Here is a 19253-nt window from a genome sequence, read left to right on the forward strand (position 1 = left end):
TGGATATGATACGGGATATATGCCAGCATGAAAACAGGTGAATGAATTTGTATAAGGAAGGGTTATATTTGGCTCAAGTCAATTTCATTCACACATTAAGAAATTATTATAAACTGTAATATATGATTTGGAATAGGAAAAATGTATTTTAATAAAAAATATGGATACAGTTCATCTGCGGAAGCCAAACCTTCTGTTTATGTAGGCATGAGTTACTAGGAGCTTTGGACACTGAACACGATGAATCCACTTCTGTTCTCTATGGCGTAAGAGGTGGTTTTGGTGATGAACAAGACCCCTGGCTATCAAAACTGGTTGCTCGGCCAGGTAACTGCAAGAAAAGTGTCATTTTTACAAACATCATCATATCTGACCATTCATCACACTCATTTCAGAGGACAAGAGACTCTCTGAAAGAAGAACATGAATCATAGCTAGACCCTTTCTGGATCAAAGTCTCTGGCAGAACTAATAATGGAAAGAAAATTCCTAAAGTTTGCTCCTAAAAATGCCTCTGACTTGTTCCACTAGAGTGGGTTTATTTTGCCAATCAGGGTTGGTACGCAATCCAGATAAAGTCATGAACCTCTGAAAAGAGATTTCTCTGTTGCACTGACTCTGTTTCTCTGCCTTCACTGTCTTCTCTATGGGTTTTAGCCTTGCTATTAGGCTTTTTCTACCTGTCACTGGAGATGCTGTGCAACCATGTACTACACACAGAGGGAAACCAAATGGCCCATGATGCCTCAAACAGCAACTTATTTTTCTACAGAGGTTGGGTTTGGAGAGGGCTAAACAGTGTGTCCTCTCTGTCCCAAAGAAGGGTCTCCTATTTCTTGAGGCTTCAATATGAATCTTTCTGAACCCAAAGCTGTGGGCATTTTGTATACAGAAAACCAAGATGTGACCACAGCAGGTTGAAGAGGGAGTTCAAGCCCAGGAACTTGTAGGTATAATTGCCTATGCATTTGAATAAGCTTCCAGTAAGTGTCTGCTTGAGTAACTCTGGAGATAGTTGTTGATATGTTGCCTACACTTAGCCTAATTAGCACGCCAGTTTCAGATTAATGTTTCAGCAATATAACTGATCATGTTAAAGATTTTCAATAGGAAATGATTGCTTTTGAAATACTTGCAAATGATCTTTACTAAGTGGATGTAAGCTCCTTATCACAATTTCCGGAAATTTCAACTGTGTTGATTGTTTAGCAGTACAGTGCTGTTAGGACATCATGGAAACTTTTGAAGTGATGCAATTAAGTAATCAATAGACCCATGCAACTAGATTTAGGTTGTGCTAAGGATCTTATAGCTGCTCCACAGATGCTGCATGGATTTTCATGATTCCCAGAAGCACAGAAGTGAAAGACAAAAACATTCAATATACTGAGGAGATAATTTTGCTTCTCCTTACCTCTACTAGTGGATGCCAGTGAGTTATAGGTTTACGTGGGTAAGCCAACATTTCATTCCAATGATCTCTTCCAAGCCCTTCAGCATCGATTCCTGTCCGACATACTCCAATGACCTCATTGTGCCCTACTCTGAGAGTTGCAAAGAGGCAGAATTTTTAAAAATAAAAATAGTTTTAATAACATCTGATGTATTATTCAGTTTACTGGTTTAGTGCAGCACAGAATACATGTCAAAAGTTTTCACATTGTTTATTACAGATATTAGTTTTAGTGGTAGTACAGTAATATTATGTTCTGTAATGGTAGCATCAAAAACCTCCAGCCACTACTAGAGTGCTTCTAGCAGTTATAAAAATAGTGATGGAGACACAACCCTTGCCATTAAAAGGTTACAACCCAAATGGCACAAGAACAGAAAAAGATCATAATACACCAAATAATCTAGAAGGAAAACGTTTATATTTTGTGCAAGCAGGAGATGAAGATGGTGGGGAGTACTTTTCCTGTTGCAAGTGCTTCAGATGTCATTTCACACTATATTTCCCAGCTCTAACTCTTGTGGTCATTGGAACTTCAGCCAACAATGTGAAAGAGAGTAGTATAACCATAATAGGCTATACCTTAATACTTCATACTCCTGGTGGCATCATAGAGTTGTTAAAGGACTCCAGAAACTAATTTTCTGTACCTTACCTTTATGGACCTCAGAATAATGTTTCCTGTTAGAAAATACTTTGAAAAGAGCAGCTGAAAAGGACTGACAGTATGCATGCTGCTGTGTCTTTCTCCCCCTAACAGCATCACCATGTCCCTTTCACATCTGACTGAGAAAGTCTTCCTGACAGAAGCTGAAGGATGATCAGAAATCTCATGGCAAGGAAAAATAATCTGAAAGCTCATGTTACTAAAATGGACTTGCACTGTTTATTTGCCCTGCAGTCTCAGGAGCCCATTGCTAATAGCACTTGAACAAAGCAGGCTTGGCTCAGGCATGATTCTGCAATTCACTGTCTAGTTTAACCTGCAGTCCTTGAGCTACTCTAAGCAGAAGTCTCTTCCTGTCAGTTATCGGTGAAGACACAAGTAATTGAGGCTCAGATGTGTTACCAGTGAGCACTGAACCCAAAGGTTACAACGCTTCTTTATTAAGTCAACCAAAGTATTAATTATTACTTAATTCAATGAGGTATTTAGCATTTAATTATCTTTTAGTCATTCAAATTTTCTTTCATTTCAAATATCTGGCATTTAAATAGAAATTATAATTGTAAGGGTTATTTTTTTTTAACTGAGACATAACTGATTTATAACCTTTTACACAATCTGGCCACCAGATGGGGACAGAAATGTATGCCAATGCTAGTGGCCCACAAGAAGATTGAGCTATGTTTCTTCCTTATCACAGTTATTTACGATGCAAATAAAATGGTCTGAGCTCTTAAAGGTGTGGAAACCTTAAACCTCTACAAGAAAAGACCCAAAGGCTTCATCTTTTGTAACAATAAACCAACTTGAAAGTTCAGGGAAGCAGAAAGCAGAGCCTTTCAATGATCAGGTAACCTCTAAATGAAGATCAAGGTTTCAGAAGCAAGCTGTGCTTACCTATCATAATCCATCACTGCAATGGAGAGGCTGACCTGGTCCACATTCTCTGGAGGGATATCAAAGATGATGGCCTCATTATAAACAGGATTTAGTGTGTTCTTCTTTGTGGTTGTTTTCCGCTTTTTCAGTCTTCGGCCTTCACACATGAGTGACACTTTGACATATGGATCTGAGTAACAGATAATCAGTTGTGGGCATTTGGACTCAACATCATTCAGATGTGTAACATAAGAGCAATATTTTTTGTAGGGATGTCACATTGATAAGACAAAAAATTACAAATATTTCAGTGACCCTAGCAAACACTGCTTTCAATATGCTTTCAATACAAAGGAAAGGCATAGGCATACTGAACTGCTAGACCAAAGATAGTCAGCAGATCTGAACAAGGTCTATACTCATTGTCCTGTTACTTCCATTTCTCAACCATGCTAAACACACAAAAACCAAGGAGTTATTTGCCCCCTTCATGGATAGACCACCTTGTTGTTTAAAAAAAGAAGTAGATTCACCTGATGCACCAGTTATATCCATTGCTTTGAGATTCCTGCATTTGATGACTGTTAAAGTCATTCTCCCAGCAGTAGGCAAATAACAGAGGGAAAACATGATCTCACCCAAATCTATGCTTTCCTGAAAAAAGAAAAGCAATGATTAAAATTCGACTGTATTACCAACAATTCAGTTCAGATAATTCAAAAGTTTTGTTTCGTTTTGTTTTTTTACATGGTGAGACTTCTTTTGCAGCCTCATATGCTTTCAAGAAGGTCACAAACAATTTTCGGAAAATATTTCTATAAAACACAGAAAGAATACAAACAGGATAATATTTTTGTGACAGGATCTAGAATTACTAAACTGAAAAAAAAAAACAAAAAACCAAAAAAAAAAAAAACAAAAAACAAGAGCAGAAACAAAACTTCCTGGACTCCCAATATGTTTGTGTTGAATTCACATAAATGAACAGGTCCTCAATGTAGAATATCAAATTCTGACAGTGAAAAGACTCAGACTTCATCTTCCCCAGTAGAAAAAAATATGGTGGAATATTTAGATCACATACATTTATGTTATTTTTAGCCAACAGAATTTATGTATGAGATTTATTTCTGCACATGTGTATGAAAAGTTTGTATTGCCTAAGTGCTTTGAAAAGACAAAAGTGCTTGTAAAAGTTGCTAGCTTTACTGCTGTTACTTTTCTTTGAAGGGTTGCTCTGTTTTAGAAAAAGCTAAGTAAAGGAGTAGCACCTATAACTTTCCTGGCTCAAGGGCAACTTTTTGGAGGATAATATACTCAGAAAGACCACAGTATCACAGTATCACAGTATGTTTGGGATTGGAAGGGATCTCAAAAGATCGTCTAGTCCAATCCCCCTGCTGGAGCAGGAATGCCTAGGTGAGGTCACACAGGAACATGTCCAGGCGGATCTTGAATGTCTCCAGGGAAGGAGACTCCACAACGCCCCTGGGCAGCCTGTTCCAGTGCTCTGTCACCCTCACTGAGAAAAAGTTTTTTCTCAAATTTAAGTGGAACTTCTTGTGTTCCAGCTTGATCCCATTACCCCTTGTCCTGTCATTGTTTGCCACTGAGAAGAGCCTGGCTCCATCTTCGTGGCACTCACCCTTTATATATTTATAAACATTAATAAGGTCACCCCTCAGTCTCCTCTTCTCCGAACTAAAGAGATGCATAAGGTCCATCTTAATAATCCTGAAAGACATTTTCTATGTTGACATAATGTTCTTTAAATTAGTGCAATATGAGGTTGCTATACAGTTCAGATGCTACAACACTTGAGAAATGTGATCTAAGGGAGAGTCCATCAGTTCTTGGTTTTTCTTTCCTCACAGTTATATTCTTATCCTAATACCACCAAAGATTAAATTATGCGATGCTAGGTGTGTTACAAATTCATAATATCTGTTCTTCTAAGGTTTTAAAAATGTCACCCAAAAAAGTCCAAAGAAAATTGCTCATTAAGAATAACTGAGGATTTTTAAGTATGAGCTTCTAAGGAGCATGTAAGAAAGTCACTTCTGTAAGGCAGCCATTCTCAAGCACTCTCATGTGATCTCAAAGGACTTTCTTTGACTACTACTAAAAAGCTTATTTTTAATATCCCAGCTTTAATATCTTATCTGTTAAACCTACAGCTACCCCAAGAGTACAAATTTGTTTGAGAACCGCTGGATTTATGGTACATCTTTTCTAGCATGAGAAAGCAAGTATGACGTATTTTTAAACAGTACATACTAAAATAATGATTGCTGTGTAGTCAACAAATACATTGCTTATAGTTCTGAGACAAACTGGGGCTTCTTGTTCACATTTTTCAGTTCTTTATATGAACAATTTTATTGACTTCCTTTGGGTTAACACTCTGTCTAAATTGAAATAGATACTTCAGATCTTTCTTGAGTAAAGATAGACTTAGTCACATGCTTCAGGGGTTTTGTTTGTTTGTTTGTTTTCCTGCATTATAGACTCTAGATCGAAGAATGCACTTTTGGAATAGCTTTAAATTATCTGTTGCACTGTTAATAAAATATTGACTTTTGTGTAAGCCAGTCAATTCACATGTTTAGTCATTTTGCTGGGATTCTGTTCAGAGAATTAACAGATTGATAAGCATGTGAACATGCGCTGTGGGCAAATTTCATGCTTGTCAGCATTTCAGATTTCTCAGGATTTCTAAATGATTTAGCTTATTCAGTCCACATAGGATAAATACAGCTATTTGACATCTCCTTAGCCCAACCTCTTACTTGAAACACTGAGCACAGAATTTCGTGCCACAGAGCACATTAACAAATATATTTTTATTATTTAGAAAGTATAAATAAAACTTGAACAAATGAAGTGCTATTCTTGTCACTCATTTGTTAAAGTAGCAAATAGCCTCTGTTATCTTTTAGTTTTGGCCATATCTGAAATCTGTTTTAAGCATAGCTTCTCTTGCTAGCATTACTTTCTGAATTCAGAGTTTGATCATTGTTTTTCATGTCCACATGTGAAAGAGATCTCACTCTTTTGTTTGAAAAGGAGCTATATTATACTCCTCCTCCCCTATCCAGTGCTTCAAAGTTTAAGGTCTGTGTTGAGAGAGGTGATGAAGATGAGTTGGATTAAAACCACAGTGGGCAGCTCATAAGAGGGACTAATTCTTTGTTCTTCAGACATGACTTGTGTAGGCGAATAGAGAAAAAATCATTTTTGCAAGATGGGAGTATGAACTTGAGTATTCTATTTCTTTTTGAAGAGAAATTGGATAGACACTCAAAGGTTTGGGTGAGCTCAAATGATGAATGAAAAGACAGACAGGACTATTTCCCATGAATGAAACACTTTAAAAGAAACATTGCTCAAAATACTTGCAAAACTCCATATAGTGATTGCTCTACCCTACTTTTCTGAAGACCAGAGAAAGGTATCAGCACTTAACAAAATGGCAGTGGTTTGGGGCTAATCCTCAGTCCTTTTTCTTTCCCTTCTGAACACCATGTATTGAAATTATATTGAAAAAAAAGCTTGGAAAATCTCCTGCAAGATGCCTTAATGCAAAAATAAATGTTTAGACAGCAAATGAAGGGAATTTTTTCACTCTGCAGAGCAAACTGTCCAAAGGACTGATGTATTGAAGTTACCAGATGTCTGTGACTTGTGTACTGTCTTCTCTGAAGTGGAAAGAGATGGTTTTAGGATTAGGAAAAGCCTCTCTACTGCTCCACTGTTTATGCAGTCATTTTCTGACACCTACCACCTCTAATTCAAAAAAAATGTGGCTTGTGCTGCCCTGAAATGTCTGATTTTCATTTTGTGGAAAAACACTGATGTTGCTCTATGCACTATTTCAACAGGTAAATTCTGCAGTACACGAGAATAGATACTATTTCAAATAAACACTCTTGTCTATATCAAAGACATTTGTGAGTCACACATTGTAAGATCAAAGGGCTAGAAATAAAATTAGTAGCTACCATGTGCTAGTACGCAGATATCACTTAACTTTCCTTCTGGTGGCAATGACTGGCTGTCCTATATTGCCACTACAGACTAGGAGTTCCCATATTCCTCAAATCAAATTCAAATACAAGTCCTTTCAGAATCCTTTGAAACAACTCTGATGATTTTATGTTTTTAATGTAATTTTCTACTAGTTGTGCCATCTGATGTTTCGTAGACAGTATCTTTTTGGTTACTAAGGAATAGAAAGTCTTAGTACTTTTACTTGGTTTCTACTTTAAGTAACTATCAAGGCTGGTGGTCTTTCTTCATACTTGTGTGAACTGAGTACATTTTCTTAGGAGCTCTAGAGGTCATAGGGCAACTCAAGATTAAGATAAAAAATGCGTCATTAAAATAAATATTCTTTGGAATTCAATGACATGGGGTTAAGTGCAAGGTTTATGAATTTTTAAATGTTTCAAAGGATTAAGATTAAAATTACGCATATATATTTATGATAGCATCAGAGACTGCGTAAAATGTCTGCAGTATCCCATTCTCACACACACACTTTTTTGTTGACTTAAGCACTACAGGGTCATGAATTTGGAGCTGAAAACACAGCTTCAGACCTAGATAATGAACAAAGTAAGACTCAGCATTTAAACTTCTCATGGTAGTCTTTGTCTACCACATTGATTATCACGAGTAATATTTTCAAATGCCCTGGATTCTTAAGCATTATTGATTTTAACTGAGATTTAAAAGCAGGATTTAATTTATTCAGAATCCCTGTGCTCTAGAAAATTAATATTTCTCTCACTTTATAATCCACTAGATAACTGAATTCATGCAACTTATCTGTCAGGAGCCCTTCAACATAAGCAAATCTGAGGAAGCCAACGTACAGACTGTCCCCAAGAATCACATCTATATTACAATCCACTTCAAAACAACACATGGTTCAGAAGACATAAGCCTGGACCCAGATGTTGGCATTCATGCAAATTTTTAACTACGCTTCAGATTGTCTTCCGTGTTTCATATATTCAACTGGAATTGCACATTGCTTAGGTAACTCCCATGAAATTTTATCTCTGAGTTTTTATTTTTCTTCTTAAATTAAATGTAGATTTCAATTAACAGCTAACTTTACATACGTTTGTAATGATTCTACCCCCACTGACTTCCAATACAGAGAGAAGAAAAAACAGTATCAAGTACAGCTGCCCTAAAACAAAAGGAAGCATTTTTGGCACTGTGTATCTCTTTTTAATTTATTTCCCTTTTGTGTGCCGTAGCCATTGTACAGAACTAAGGAACTGGAACGATGTTAAGCGCTATACCAACTTCAGTTATTTTTATGGCTCCCAGTTTACCTCACTATCCAATCCACTTTCTGGTACAGCAATGCTAGAACAAAATAAGACTAATAAAACAATAAAAAAACAACCTCAAATGTGTATGTCAGCTATTTAGAAGAACTTGGGCTTTTTTAGCTACACTACAGAATATAGGTTCTTCAAATAGCGTAATTCTCACCCCACATTAGCAACCACACCTGAATGGTCGTGCTAATCATTTTTGCCATTAGGTTACAAAGGATCTGTCTACACGGCCTTCTTTATGGGCTCTTGGGAAATCCAGTCCAGAGGCTGGCAAATTCAGATTAAAAAAATAGTCCCTATTCTATTATTTGACCCACTTGACACCAGTGCTCTCATTTTAACACTTACACCTGTAGAAAAAGTAGCAGCATTTCTGCAAGGGCTGGGCTCCCTACTCACAATATGGATAAATAGTGGAGGGATGTGAGGAGAAGTGCGAGCCCTTGTAGGGGAGCATCAATTAGTCTGATCAAATTTTTAGAGCCACTGTTGCAGGAGAAAACTTTGCTGTTGCTTACTTCTTTTAATTTTCCCAGTTGTTTCCAGTAAATTCAACTGAAAACTTTTAGCCAGAAACCTCTCCAAATTTAGTGAAGTTAGGCAGATATCTTTCTGTGTTCAGGGTAGTTTCTTCTCACATATCACCACTTATAATTCTAAACTGAATGGGAAAAATTATTCACTGACAGTGTAAGAATTTGCATAATCTCCTTCCTATAATCCAATATCTTCACTGATTTCATATGCCAGCAAGAATGAAAAGCTTATAGGGAGCTGATATGTGAAATAAGGTGTTGGTTTTGCATCTTTTTTCAATTGCAAATGAACTCTAGGCCATTTTTATTACTGATGATTGTTTGTTTTTCTTTTCCTTTGGTTGTTGAAGCTTTGCAATTCAAACAGAGTCTTAAAAGAACAATTAAAAATGGATTCCTGCAAAAAGCTATGTAAACTTTACTGGAACGAAGAAAATTATATACTTTTATTGTTACTGGAATGTCATCGATTTCCACGGTTAAAATAACAAGTATTTGAACAATTAATACTGTATTCAAAATTGAATTCTCTAAAAAAAAAAGTTGTTGTTACTTTTGTTATAATTCAGATGATCATAATCCACAACAATTAATCATTTTAATTCTTAATCTCAATTTCAATATCTGGTACTAATTTCCTAATAATTGTAATATAAATGCTGTTTTAAAGACTGCATGTGACGCTAGCATAGTAAAAAAACAAAGGGTGGCATGAATTTATTTTGTGCTTGGTTCCTAAACAAGTGATTTGCAATTTTTTTTCTCTTAATTTTCCTGCTGTATTTAGAATAATCATCTGTACAAAGTAATAATATTTTTCTAGATATCAAAGAAGTTATTCAAACATTTGCATTCCCAAACTTTTAGCTGCTTCCTTTAGTCATGCTGAAAATTCCTTTTCTATATAGTATGTAAATTGAAAAATACACTGGCAGAATCAGACCTTTAGATTACTTGAATACACAGGATAACAATTCCTGCAATGGACAGATTTATCTCTCGTTTCCTTGTCCTGTTCAGAAACACATATATATTTCTGGTTTTCAATAAAAACCTACTGACCTCAAGCTTCAAGAATAAGGGATAAAATAAAACATAATAAAACATAATGATAAATGTTGGAGGTTGGATGGAAAGAAGAGAGAAGTTTGTCCCCTCAGACAGTTAGTTAAGAATGAATGAAGGCAATTATGATTTTGAGGTATAGATTAAGAGTTAGAAGAGTGATGGGAAAGAGCAGAACAGAAATCTACCAGACTGTCTGTTTTCTCATCTATGCATTTACAATTTGGTAGCATTTATGTTATCACAGAAATTGCCAAAAGTTACATGAAGCTTGAACTGGAGACCTAATTCTGCCACCTCTCAAGGGGATTGTATTTTAGAAACTTTGTCCCCACAGCTAGTATTTATTTTCCTCTCCTGTTATCCTTTGCATATCAAATCCAGCTCTTTTTCTTCCTCCCAGCACTGCTTATCAATTGAGCTGTTGTCCTGGGACATGAATCAATGAGGTTTGTGTTTGTTCTTGCCTCTGTGGAAGCCAGTATGGAAGCAGTGGGAACTGTTGCTCTATAATGACTACATCTTCCACTTGTGGACGCCTAATGCTTGTTTTAGCCTGACATCTTGATTGTCCTGGGTAAGTGCAGCTGCTGATTGTAGGGCTGATTACTAAGAGAGGACTCCCTGAGATAGCATGCTGCATCCAGAAGGTTGAAGGCTCTCAATAGCACCCCAGGAAGCCTCCTGGGTGCTTCTTTTGTCACTGCCTCTGCACATAACCAGCTGTCTTGGGCACTAGCAGAGCAGTTTCATTTTGCCAGGCAGTAAGGAAGCCTATTACTGCTTCAGAACAGCTGAGAACAGAGGTACTTCTGTGAACTAACCATGGCATCTACCAGCACATGAACGAACCAAGATGCATGTGGCTTCCCGTACAAAGATGCTCTTCTGAAGCAGCAATGCATTGACTGCAAAGTGACTATCTGCAGTGGGAAACTCAGAGAGCACTTAGGGAACAGCAGATCAGTCAAGCCATGCACCTTAACATAGCTAGCATGGCACTGCCTGGATGCAGAAATATTAACTTCCCTTGAGGAAACCATATTCTTTGTTTATCTAATATTTATTACTTTTAAAGTAGGCTGAAAGTAGCAGTTTGCCTCTAGCAAAGCAGAATATTCAAATAATTTGTCATTTCAAATGAAAAGAAACATTCAGTAATAATAGAAACCTTCCCTGCTTTCAGTAACTGGACAGAAACCCACAATTTCTCCATCATTTTTTCTAGTTATCACCCAAAACTGGAGCAATCCCATACCTAAACGAAAAACCTCAACACATTTCCTGTAAAGACTGACCCAGAGTATTCTCTTCTACTCAGCAGCAGATGATCACGTGAATCATATATCACTAACCCTGAGCAGAAATGACAAGTGCCAGCTGCTGTTGGCTTTAGAGAGGTTGTTCCCACTATAAAGATGATAAATGTTTCTATATTGGCAAGCTTTTACTCTTTCACACATACTTAACATTGTGTTAAAGCTTCTATGTGTATTTCCAGAAAAACTAATAGTCTAAGTCCATTCTGATGAGAATGGCTAACTGTAGGGCATAGTCCACTACATTACTAGTGAAAAAAACACTTCCTGATAGTGTTGCTCCTTGAACACTAAAAAAAAGGATGATCTTTATAATGTGACCTCAGAGTTTGACTAGCATAAGACATATGCAGCCCAGAAGCTGAATTGTATCTTTGGCTTCATCAAAAGAAGCATGGCCAGCACACTGAGGGAAGTGATTCTGCCCCTCTAGTCTGCTCTGGTGAGATCCCACCTGGAGAATTGCATCCAGCTCTGGAGCCCTCAGTACAGGAAAGACATGGACCTGTTGGAGAGGGTCCAAAGGAGACCAGCAAGATATCAGAGGGATGGGACACCTCTTCTATGAGGACAGGCTGAGAGAGTTGGGGTTGTTCAGCATGGAGAATAGAAGGCTCTGGGAAGACCTTATTGTGGCCTCTCAGTACTTAAAAGGAGCCTATAAGAGAGGTGAGGACAGACTTTGTAGCGGGGCCTGTTGCGACAGGACAAGGGGTGATGGTTTTAAACTAAAGGAGGGGAGATTCTGGCTAGACATGAGGAAGAGCTTTTACAGTGGGGAAGGTGAAACACTGGCCCAGGTTGCCCAGAGAGGTGGTAGATGCCCCATCCCTGGAGACATTCAAGGACAGGGCTCTGAGCAACCTGTTCTAGTTGAAGATGTCCCTGCTCATGGCAGAAGGTTGCACTAGATAAGCTGTGAAGGTCCCTTCCAACCCAAACTATTCTAAAACTCTCTGATCTCTTTGTTAGCTCTATACCACTACTGCCTTACTCAGTAAGGTCTACTGTGCCATTTTTTGTCCTTTTATGAACAAGCAAACTGTAGAGAAAACTAAGCAAATAAAATGCCTGCAATTGCTCTGGGTCAGCTGCAGAGATGGGCTTCATTCTAGTTTCATCAGGAATTCAGAAGAATCTCTTTCCATGAAAGGCCAACAGCCAGCAGGATTACCTGTGTGACACCCTACTCTGGTAAGTGTTTGAGATAAATGAACTGAGACAATGTTACTGTCCCACTTACTTAAAAAAAAAAAAAAAAAAAAAAAAAAAAAAAAGTATTTCAGCACTTCTGTCTTTTCCAACAATAGTATTCACTTATAGTCCAAGTGATCATGGGCATCACATGAAGTCTGTGTCCTTACAAAACTTTATTTCATATCCCACTTCAGAAATGAAAAAACAGCAGTACTGAAAGGCCTGGTGTCAGAAAATGAAATGATTATCAAGTTGCATCTGTCTACATGAGATAATTCAAGAGATTACAAATATATGACAGATCCACAACTAACATCCCCAAGAGACTATCACTGTGCTGGAAACGGCTTTCATCTAAATTCCAAGCCCTGGTTTTTTTCCCCAATTGCATAGTTTCCCATAATTAGTTACACTAATAGAGTTCACAGAATACATTATGAAAAAAATGTTTCTGACAGTCACTTGCCAATTTTTTTTAGAAAATGATGTTAGAGGCAGTGGTTTCCAAAGCAATCAATCATTTTGAAAAGTATAAGAGGAAGTTAATAAACATGTGCATCCAGAAAGTGTTAGATGATAAGAGCTGGGTTTTTTGCCTATATAATTTTACAACATCGAATATTTGCACTTAAGTGCTTGTTAGCAAATCCAAAAAATGAGTGTGGGTTGTTTTTTTTTTTTATGTATGTGCTATATTTTGACAGTAACAGAACCTCAGAAATGTAGGCAAAACTCACAAGCACTTTGCAAAAAACAGAAGCCAGATATGTTGACCAAACAATCTGTTTGATATTATTTGTTTGCATCTGATGTTATGAATTGATTTCCTAACGTGTATTATGAATTTTGAATTATTATGAATATTGCAACATACTGAACAACCTTCACAGGTTGTCCAAAGCTGCCTTTAGAGTTTGTTTGTTTGGGATTTTTTTAAATTAATAAAGCGAACAGAAGTAAATGATGAATCATTTATTGAAAATTCAATCACCCATGCATAAGCAAAATTTGGGGATATTTATATCATCAGATATCTAGGATACTTCTTTTCCACAACTGATTTTACACCAAATTTACCTTGATAATTTAACATTAAGAAATAAAAATGCTATAGCACTTACAACAGGTACACGCTACATAATATACAATAGCTGCAGGTTTTCAACATAACATGTAACAGAGAAACAATGATATGAATGAAAAATTAAAGGAAAAAAATACAAACTACAAAAGATGAATAAATATCAACAGTTGAAAACTATAAGAATAAAAATGAGCAAGTGGGGAGGCCAATCCTGCACTTGTATAAAATAGTTTCAAATTAATATCATTGCAAAAAAAAAAAAAAAAAAAGGATTAAAACTGTGCATTCCCACAGTCTCATTGGTTTTACAGTCAAAAAGACTCAGAGCTATCATCCAGCCTGATTTTCTCCAGATTATGTATTTCCTGTACCAAATAAAAACTCTCTGGATGTGCAAGCAAATCTTTCAAAACATATGTTAACTACTGACAGTGTGTTTGCATAGCAGAGAATCTTCCAAATTCCTGTGGTAACTTCCTTCACTGGTACAATGTTGCAATTCATTTCCTGAAGAGCCTTGTGTCATAAAAATAGATTCTTTCCAAGGAGGCAATATGGGTGATATTTATCCTCACTCTACCTTCTGAATAGAAAATTATTGACTACAGAAGAGATATAAAAGATTCAAAGCTGAGGGGAGGCTACTTCTGCTATGTTTTTTAAGTTCTGGATGTTTTTTAAGTTCTGGACCAATCCTTTCTTCTATCACTTCTACCCTCCTCCATCATTTATCATTTAGCACCAGCAGGAGCAAGCCACTAGGTGCAGGAAGCATGTCTGAACAGAAGGCTGAAAAAAATTTCATAGAATATACAACAAAACAGATAAAGAAGGAAAAAGCATAAAAGAAATAAATTTGCATAATGGCATCTTGATTCCCATACTCTACTGTGTAAGGACCCTCCCACCAAGGCAGCTGGTTTGTTTTTTTAAGATTCTTTACGAACACCAAAGCATGCTTGCCAGGAGTACAGTTATTTTTCACTAATGGTCGAACCAGCTGGATCTTTTAATTTCGAGGCTTAATCCAAGTCCAATTGACTCTGGCATGCATTAGTTAGTTATTTAATTAATAGATCATGGCTTTGGAAAACTTTAGATCTGGTGCTTAAGACTGTAATTCCCCATTAACTGACATCTTATGCACTGTTTATTCCTGTGCAGGATTGGCTTCCTCATCTTACAGTTTCTGAAATGGTAGAACTAGAAATCTTTATTACTAACCAATTTCAACCTATATGAAACAGCTGAAGTAAACAAGCAGGCAGCACATTGCACGTATACTAACAGGACATCTTACAGGAGGGTTTCATCTTAGCAGAAAAAAGAAATTTAAACAGTTTCTTACATGAGTTTCTGAGAATAGTGCAAGTCTTGTGAAAGCTGATGTGATCACTCAGTACTAGAAGATATTTCATTTTGATATGTTTATTGTTAATGGTTTAAGTGGAGACAACTTATTCACACACATTAAATACTGTAAACTATACTAGTGGAAAAGCTGAAATCCAAATCTGTAATGTTTTCAGTTAAACTTCATACATAGTAAAACGCCAGCAGAGTGAACTAAGCACTGTAACTGCATGTACTCCCCTTAGCGAGGCAGACACTTGAATTAAGATTCGGCACCAAGATTAGTTACCATTTTCATCCAGGTGTATATTAGTATATCTCCCAATTGCATATTTTAGTATGTCACTTCGATCTGCTCAAAACTAGTAATGGACAGTCCATGGATCCTAATTTGCTGAAACCATTCTAGTTATCAGCTAAAAATCACACACACATGCCTGTTGCAAAGTACCAGTGAGTGTTCAAATCATTACTGAAGTATTAAAGACAATATCAAAGCTAGGAGATATTTAAAAAATTGTTACTGGACTATTATTCCAAGACCATAAACACAGATTCAATTTTAAGATGAGAACACAGTTCATAAATTTAGCTCAAATCTGAGCTTGAGAGAACTAAGTATACACAGATACCGTTTTCTGGAGGTGTGTCAGAGGCTGTTCAGCCCAGTTTAGTACACCCACCAGTTAAAATAAATAGCTGGTTTTGTGAATTTACATTCAAAAACTTTCTCCACTATGCTCTGTTCCCTAATATTTCTCATTTTTTTTGGAAACACAGTGCTGGTAAGGAAATATCAGACCTCTTTGTCCTCCTAGCCATGCAGACCTAGACTTCCCTGTCTAGCAGGTATGAACAGCATGAAAACATTTGGGAAAAGAGGCATGGGAAGTGTCTGACTCTATTGAAGGGATGGTATGAAACTTCTATATCTGAAGCAGTGTCTGGTACTGCTCTGTCCTCTGTTTATCGCAACTGTAGAAGTCCAGTCCTTGTTCAGTCAAAGGCTGTCTCAGACTGTCTTGGATACCTCCACAGAACCAAGGTTGGGAAAATTTCTATGTAAATACCATAGTAGTTAAAAAGAAAACCAAACAAACAGCAACACCAAAAAACACAAACCAAATCAAACAAGCAAAACAAACCCAAATCAAAACAACAACACCCCCCCCACACACACACCAAAAACCCAAACTAAACCAAAACCCTAACAACCCACAACTCATTTGTTTTTTCACCTCAAATTCCAACCAGAAAGGATGAGTTTGGATTTCAGTATTAACAAAGATAATGTTTAGGGACTGTTGTGTTTTCTGATGGTAGCCTGACATCCATCCTGTCATCCATGCACAGGCCTCCTTTTCTTGCTTGCAATAATAAATAAATAATTTTTATTTCCTAACTCTACTTGCTTGTGTCTTGTGAGTTTTGCTAGTAACCAGGAGCAACAAAGATATATCTACTGGGGAACCTAAGCACAGGGCAGCCAGCAGAGAACATTTTAGATTTCAATGATTTTTAGACTCTTGTCCTTCACAAGATTCCAAACATATGAAAATCTCCTAACAAGCGCATGATGGGCCCTGTTGCTCAATAGATGGTCATTCTGAAGGACAACGTATTTTGCTAACAGGAAAATGTTAATTGTTCTTGTTAAGCAGTGTCTTTTGTGACATACTATTTAATTAATAAACCTAATTCATATTTGTACAGTGAGCCATAAGGATGACAGTATGTTCCCAGAAGATTTTTTTTAGTTAATTAAATTTTATATGTTCCTAAGTACAAAGAAAAATATTGACAACATTTTTTTTTTCCTTCCAGATTCTGCTGATAAACAGGATGCTCTGCCACAAACTACAAAAGAGAAATGAAAATATCATGTTAATGCTTTTGGAACACATTACTTACTGTGGTGGCACAGTGGATGTCTTTCCATACATTGGCTTCCCTGGAGAGATCTGAGACTTCAAAAAGGTTATCAAGAATAACTTCCCCAATCATGTCATGTCTAGAAAATCTGTCAAAATCATAAACACTGAAATGCATTTTTCTGTTGCTGAGTTGGTCATAGGCTACAGGAAACTGAAAGGTTTCATCAAAGACAGGATTTAATGTCTTTCTGTGAACTCGTGTCTGAAACTTCTTTTTCCTATCTGGAAGCAGATAAATCTTAACGTAGGGGTCGGATGTTCCTGTGAAGTCTTTAGCAGGCAGATCTAAGGCTTTGACAATTGTGACAGCCAGAAGCTCATTCTCATAATCATACCGGAGAGTGAAGTTAAGTTTTCCACATGTTTTCACATCTTCCTGTTGCCCATCAGAATCCACAGACTTCTGCTTGTAGAGTTCTGGTTTTATTCTCCCAATGCTGGTCGTCGTCTCTCCCCTTTGCAAAATTGGGTCTGTCCCCATGTTAAAATCAACACTGGACACTTGCATTTGCCTTGGCAAGTGCCTCCTGAAAGAATTGTGCCTGCACACATACACACACACACACACACACAAAATGAGCCATGGTTATCTCCAGGAAAAGACCTGGCTATTGCTAAGTAGAAAATACAAGAACACCAAATTAGTAAGGGTTCCTCTCTTTAAAATAATTTTAAAATAACCACCCCCAATGTTTTGCAAGTGTTAAAACACCCTTGAGAGGAAATGCTTGTTCAAAATTAATTTCTTGCCCGAGAGACACCTGGTGTTCTGGCAATAAATATATTCATAACCTTCTTGTCAGGCTATGGAGCTAAAACTGAATTCAGGTTCTTTCACGGAACAAGTTCACAGTTCCAACATTGCTTGATCCCACTGTGCTAGGCCCTGAATAAAATACAGCCAGGCAGGAAAAAAAAAGAAAAAGGAAAAGAAAATCATTTGCAGAACTGCCATCAGTACTCCCTGGTTTATGGAGGCATTCCTTGCTAGTTTTCCAATCAAATATTTACCAAGCTTCACAGTAATCACTGTGAAAGGCACCTGAAAAGCTCATGCAAAGCGATGTCTGGAGGTTTTCAGCATAGTTCTTTGTCATCCTACAACATTTTAGATACACCTGCTTGGTATTTGCTACACTGAGGTACAGGCTCCTTCTCCAACCATACTGGGAACATTTTGTTCTGACTGCAATACATTTCAAAGTTCTTGTCAACATTTTTCTGTGATTGGGTTTTTCCTTTTGTCCTCACACTCTGCTGTGCAGTGCATTAGAAAACTGATTCCTGGACTCCTAGCAAGAAACAATATGTTTAAATCCTTGTAATTCTGAATAGTGTTGCATAAGCATATGTCTTTATGGGCTTATCTTGACTCATGAACATAAATGGAAATCTGTGCCTTTCCTGCTAAGAGTGAAATCAAACCCCTGGTATGCCATACAGCCTTGTGGTAGCATAAAAACACTGGTCGAAAAGCTTCACAGAATTAATAATCAGTAGATGCCATTATGACCACACTGTCCAGTTTATTTTTGGACATTTTCACTTTTCCTTGGTACTTCACTACTCCAACAATCTGTACTGGAAAAGCTCACTACCTCCTCCTGTGAGCATACTGAGTTCACATTAAAAAACACTTTAATTGTCAGAATTTCCTCTGCTTTTTGCAATCAATTGCTTATTAATGCCAAATGCAGCCTTGCCTTATTGCTTAGTTTCCCTGTGGTGTTGTGTTCTGAAAACAAGAGGTGTCACAGCTGTGTGTTTCTTTCTTTAAATCAGAAATGCAAATTGTCCATTTGAAAGCAACCAGGACTCATTTCATAGATATTATTTGTACTTTTGCTGTAAGTGAAGTGGTTGCAGAAAGCATGAAGCACAAAACTACTGCAGTTCAGCTCAGCAGAGATACAAGAGGGTAATCTGCAGCCATTAAATAATAGACAAGAACGTTTCCCTGTTTGGCTGTTTCACTACTGGTAGGTGCAAGGAGCAGTCCTGTTGTAACACAAGAACAGGAGTGGGAGAACTTCATAGTCTAGATTTGAAGTAGCTCCAAAAAACCCAGGTGCTTTGATCTTAAATTTAGATGAACAATAGACTCCTCTTGTAGCACATTCTACCATCTCTCTTTTTTTTTTTTTTTTTTACAGACAAGTTGAAAGATTTTCTTTCCTCTTATATGTTAAAACTTGCCAAATTCATAGTATATGATGTCTACATTCGAATGGAGTGAGGAGCAGAAAGGCCCATAACTAGTCAGAAAAGTAAAATATTGTCCTCAGGGAGTTTCAGGGCTGTCCTTGTGCACTTGTCCTCCAAGAAGTCTAGCCTCATAAATATGCTAAACATGGGGAAGGAAATGAACTCCACCCAAAATGTAATGGCAATAGAAGTTTAGATATGCAG

The 19253-nt window shown here is 37.1% G+C and overlaps 1 protein-coding gene across 2 annotated transcripts in view; it reads right to left on the minus strand.

Annotated features, from left to right (window-relative positions):
- Nucleotides 1–259: 259 nt before the first annotated feature.
- Nucleotides 260–19253, minus strand: part of SYT10 (synaptotagmin 10) — a gene marked incomplete at both ends in the record, with an annotated part of 35650 nt that continues 16656 nt past the window's right edge. For both annotated transcript variants that reach the window (XM_080360610.1, XM_080360609.1), the window contains 5 exons: nt 260–331; nt 1415–1544; nt 3018–3189; nt 3533–3653; nt 16822–17386. In XM_080360610.1, coding sequence (XP_080216736.1) covers nt 260–331; nt 1415–1544; nt 3018–3189; nt 3533–3653; nt 16822–17386 — 1060 coding nt within the window. The remainder of the gene's footprint in view (nt 332–1414; nt 1545–3017; nt 3190–3532; nt 3654–16821; nt 17387–19253) is intronic.

Source organism: Nesoenas mayeri (genome assembly GCF_963082525.1).
Source record: "Nesoenas mayeri genome assembly, chromosome: 1".
Taxonomy (NCBI): Eukaryota; Metazoa; Chordata; class Aves; order Columbiformes; family Columbidae; genus Nesoenas; species Nesoenas mayeri.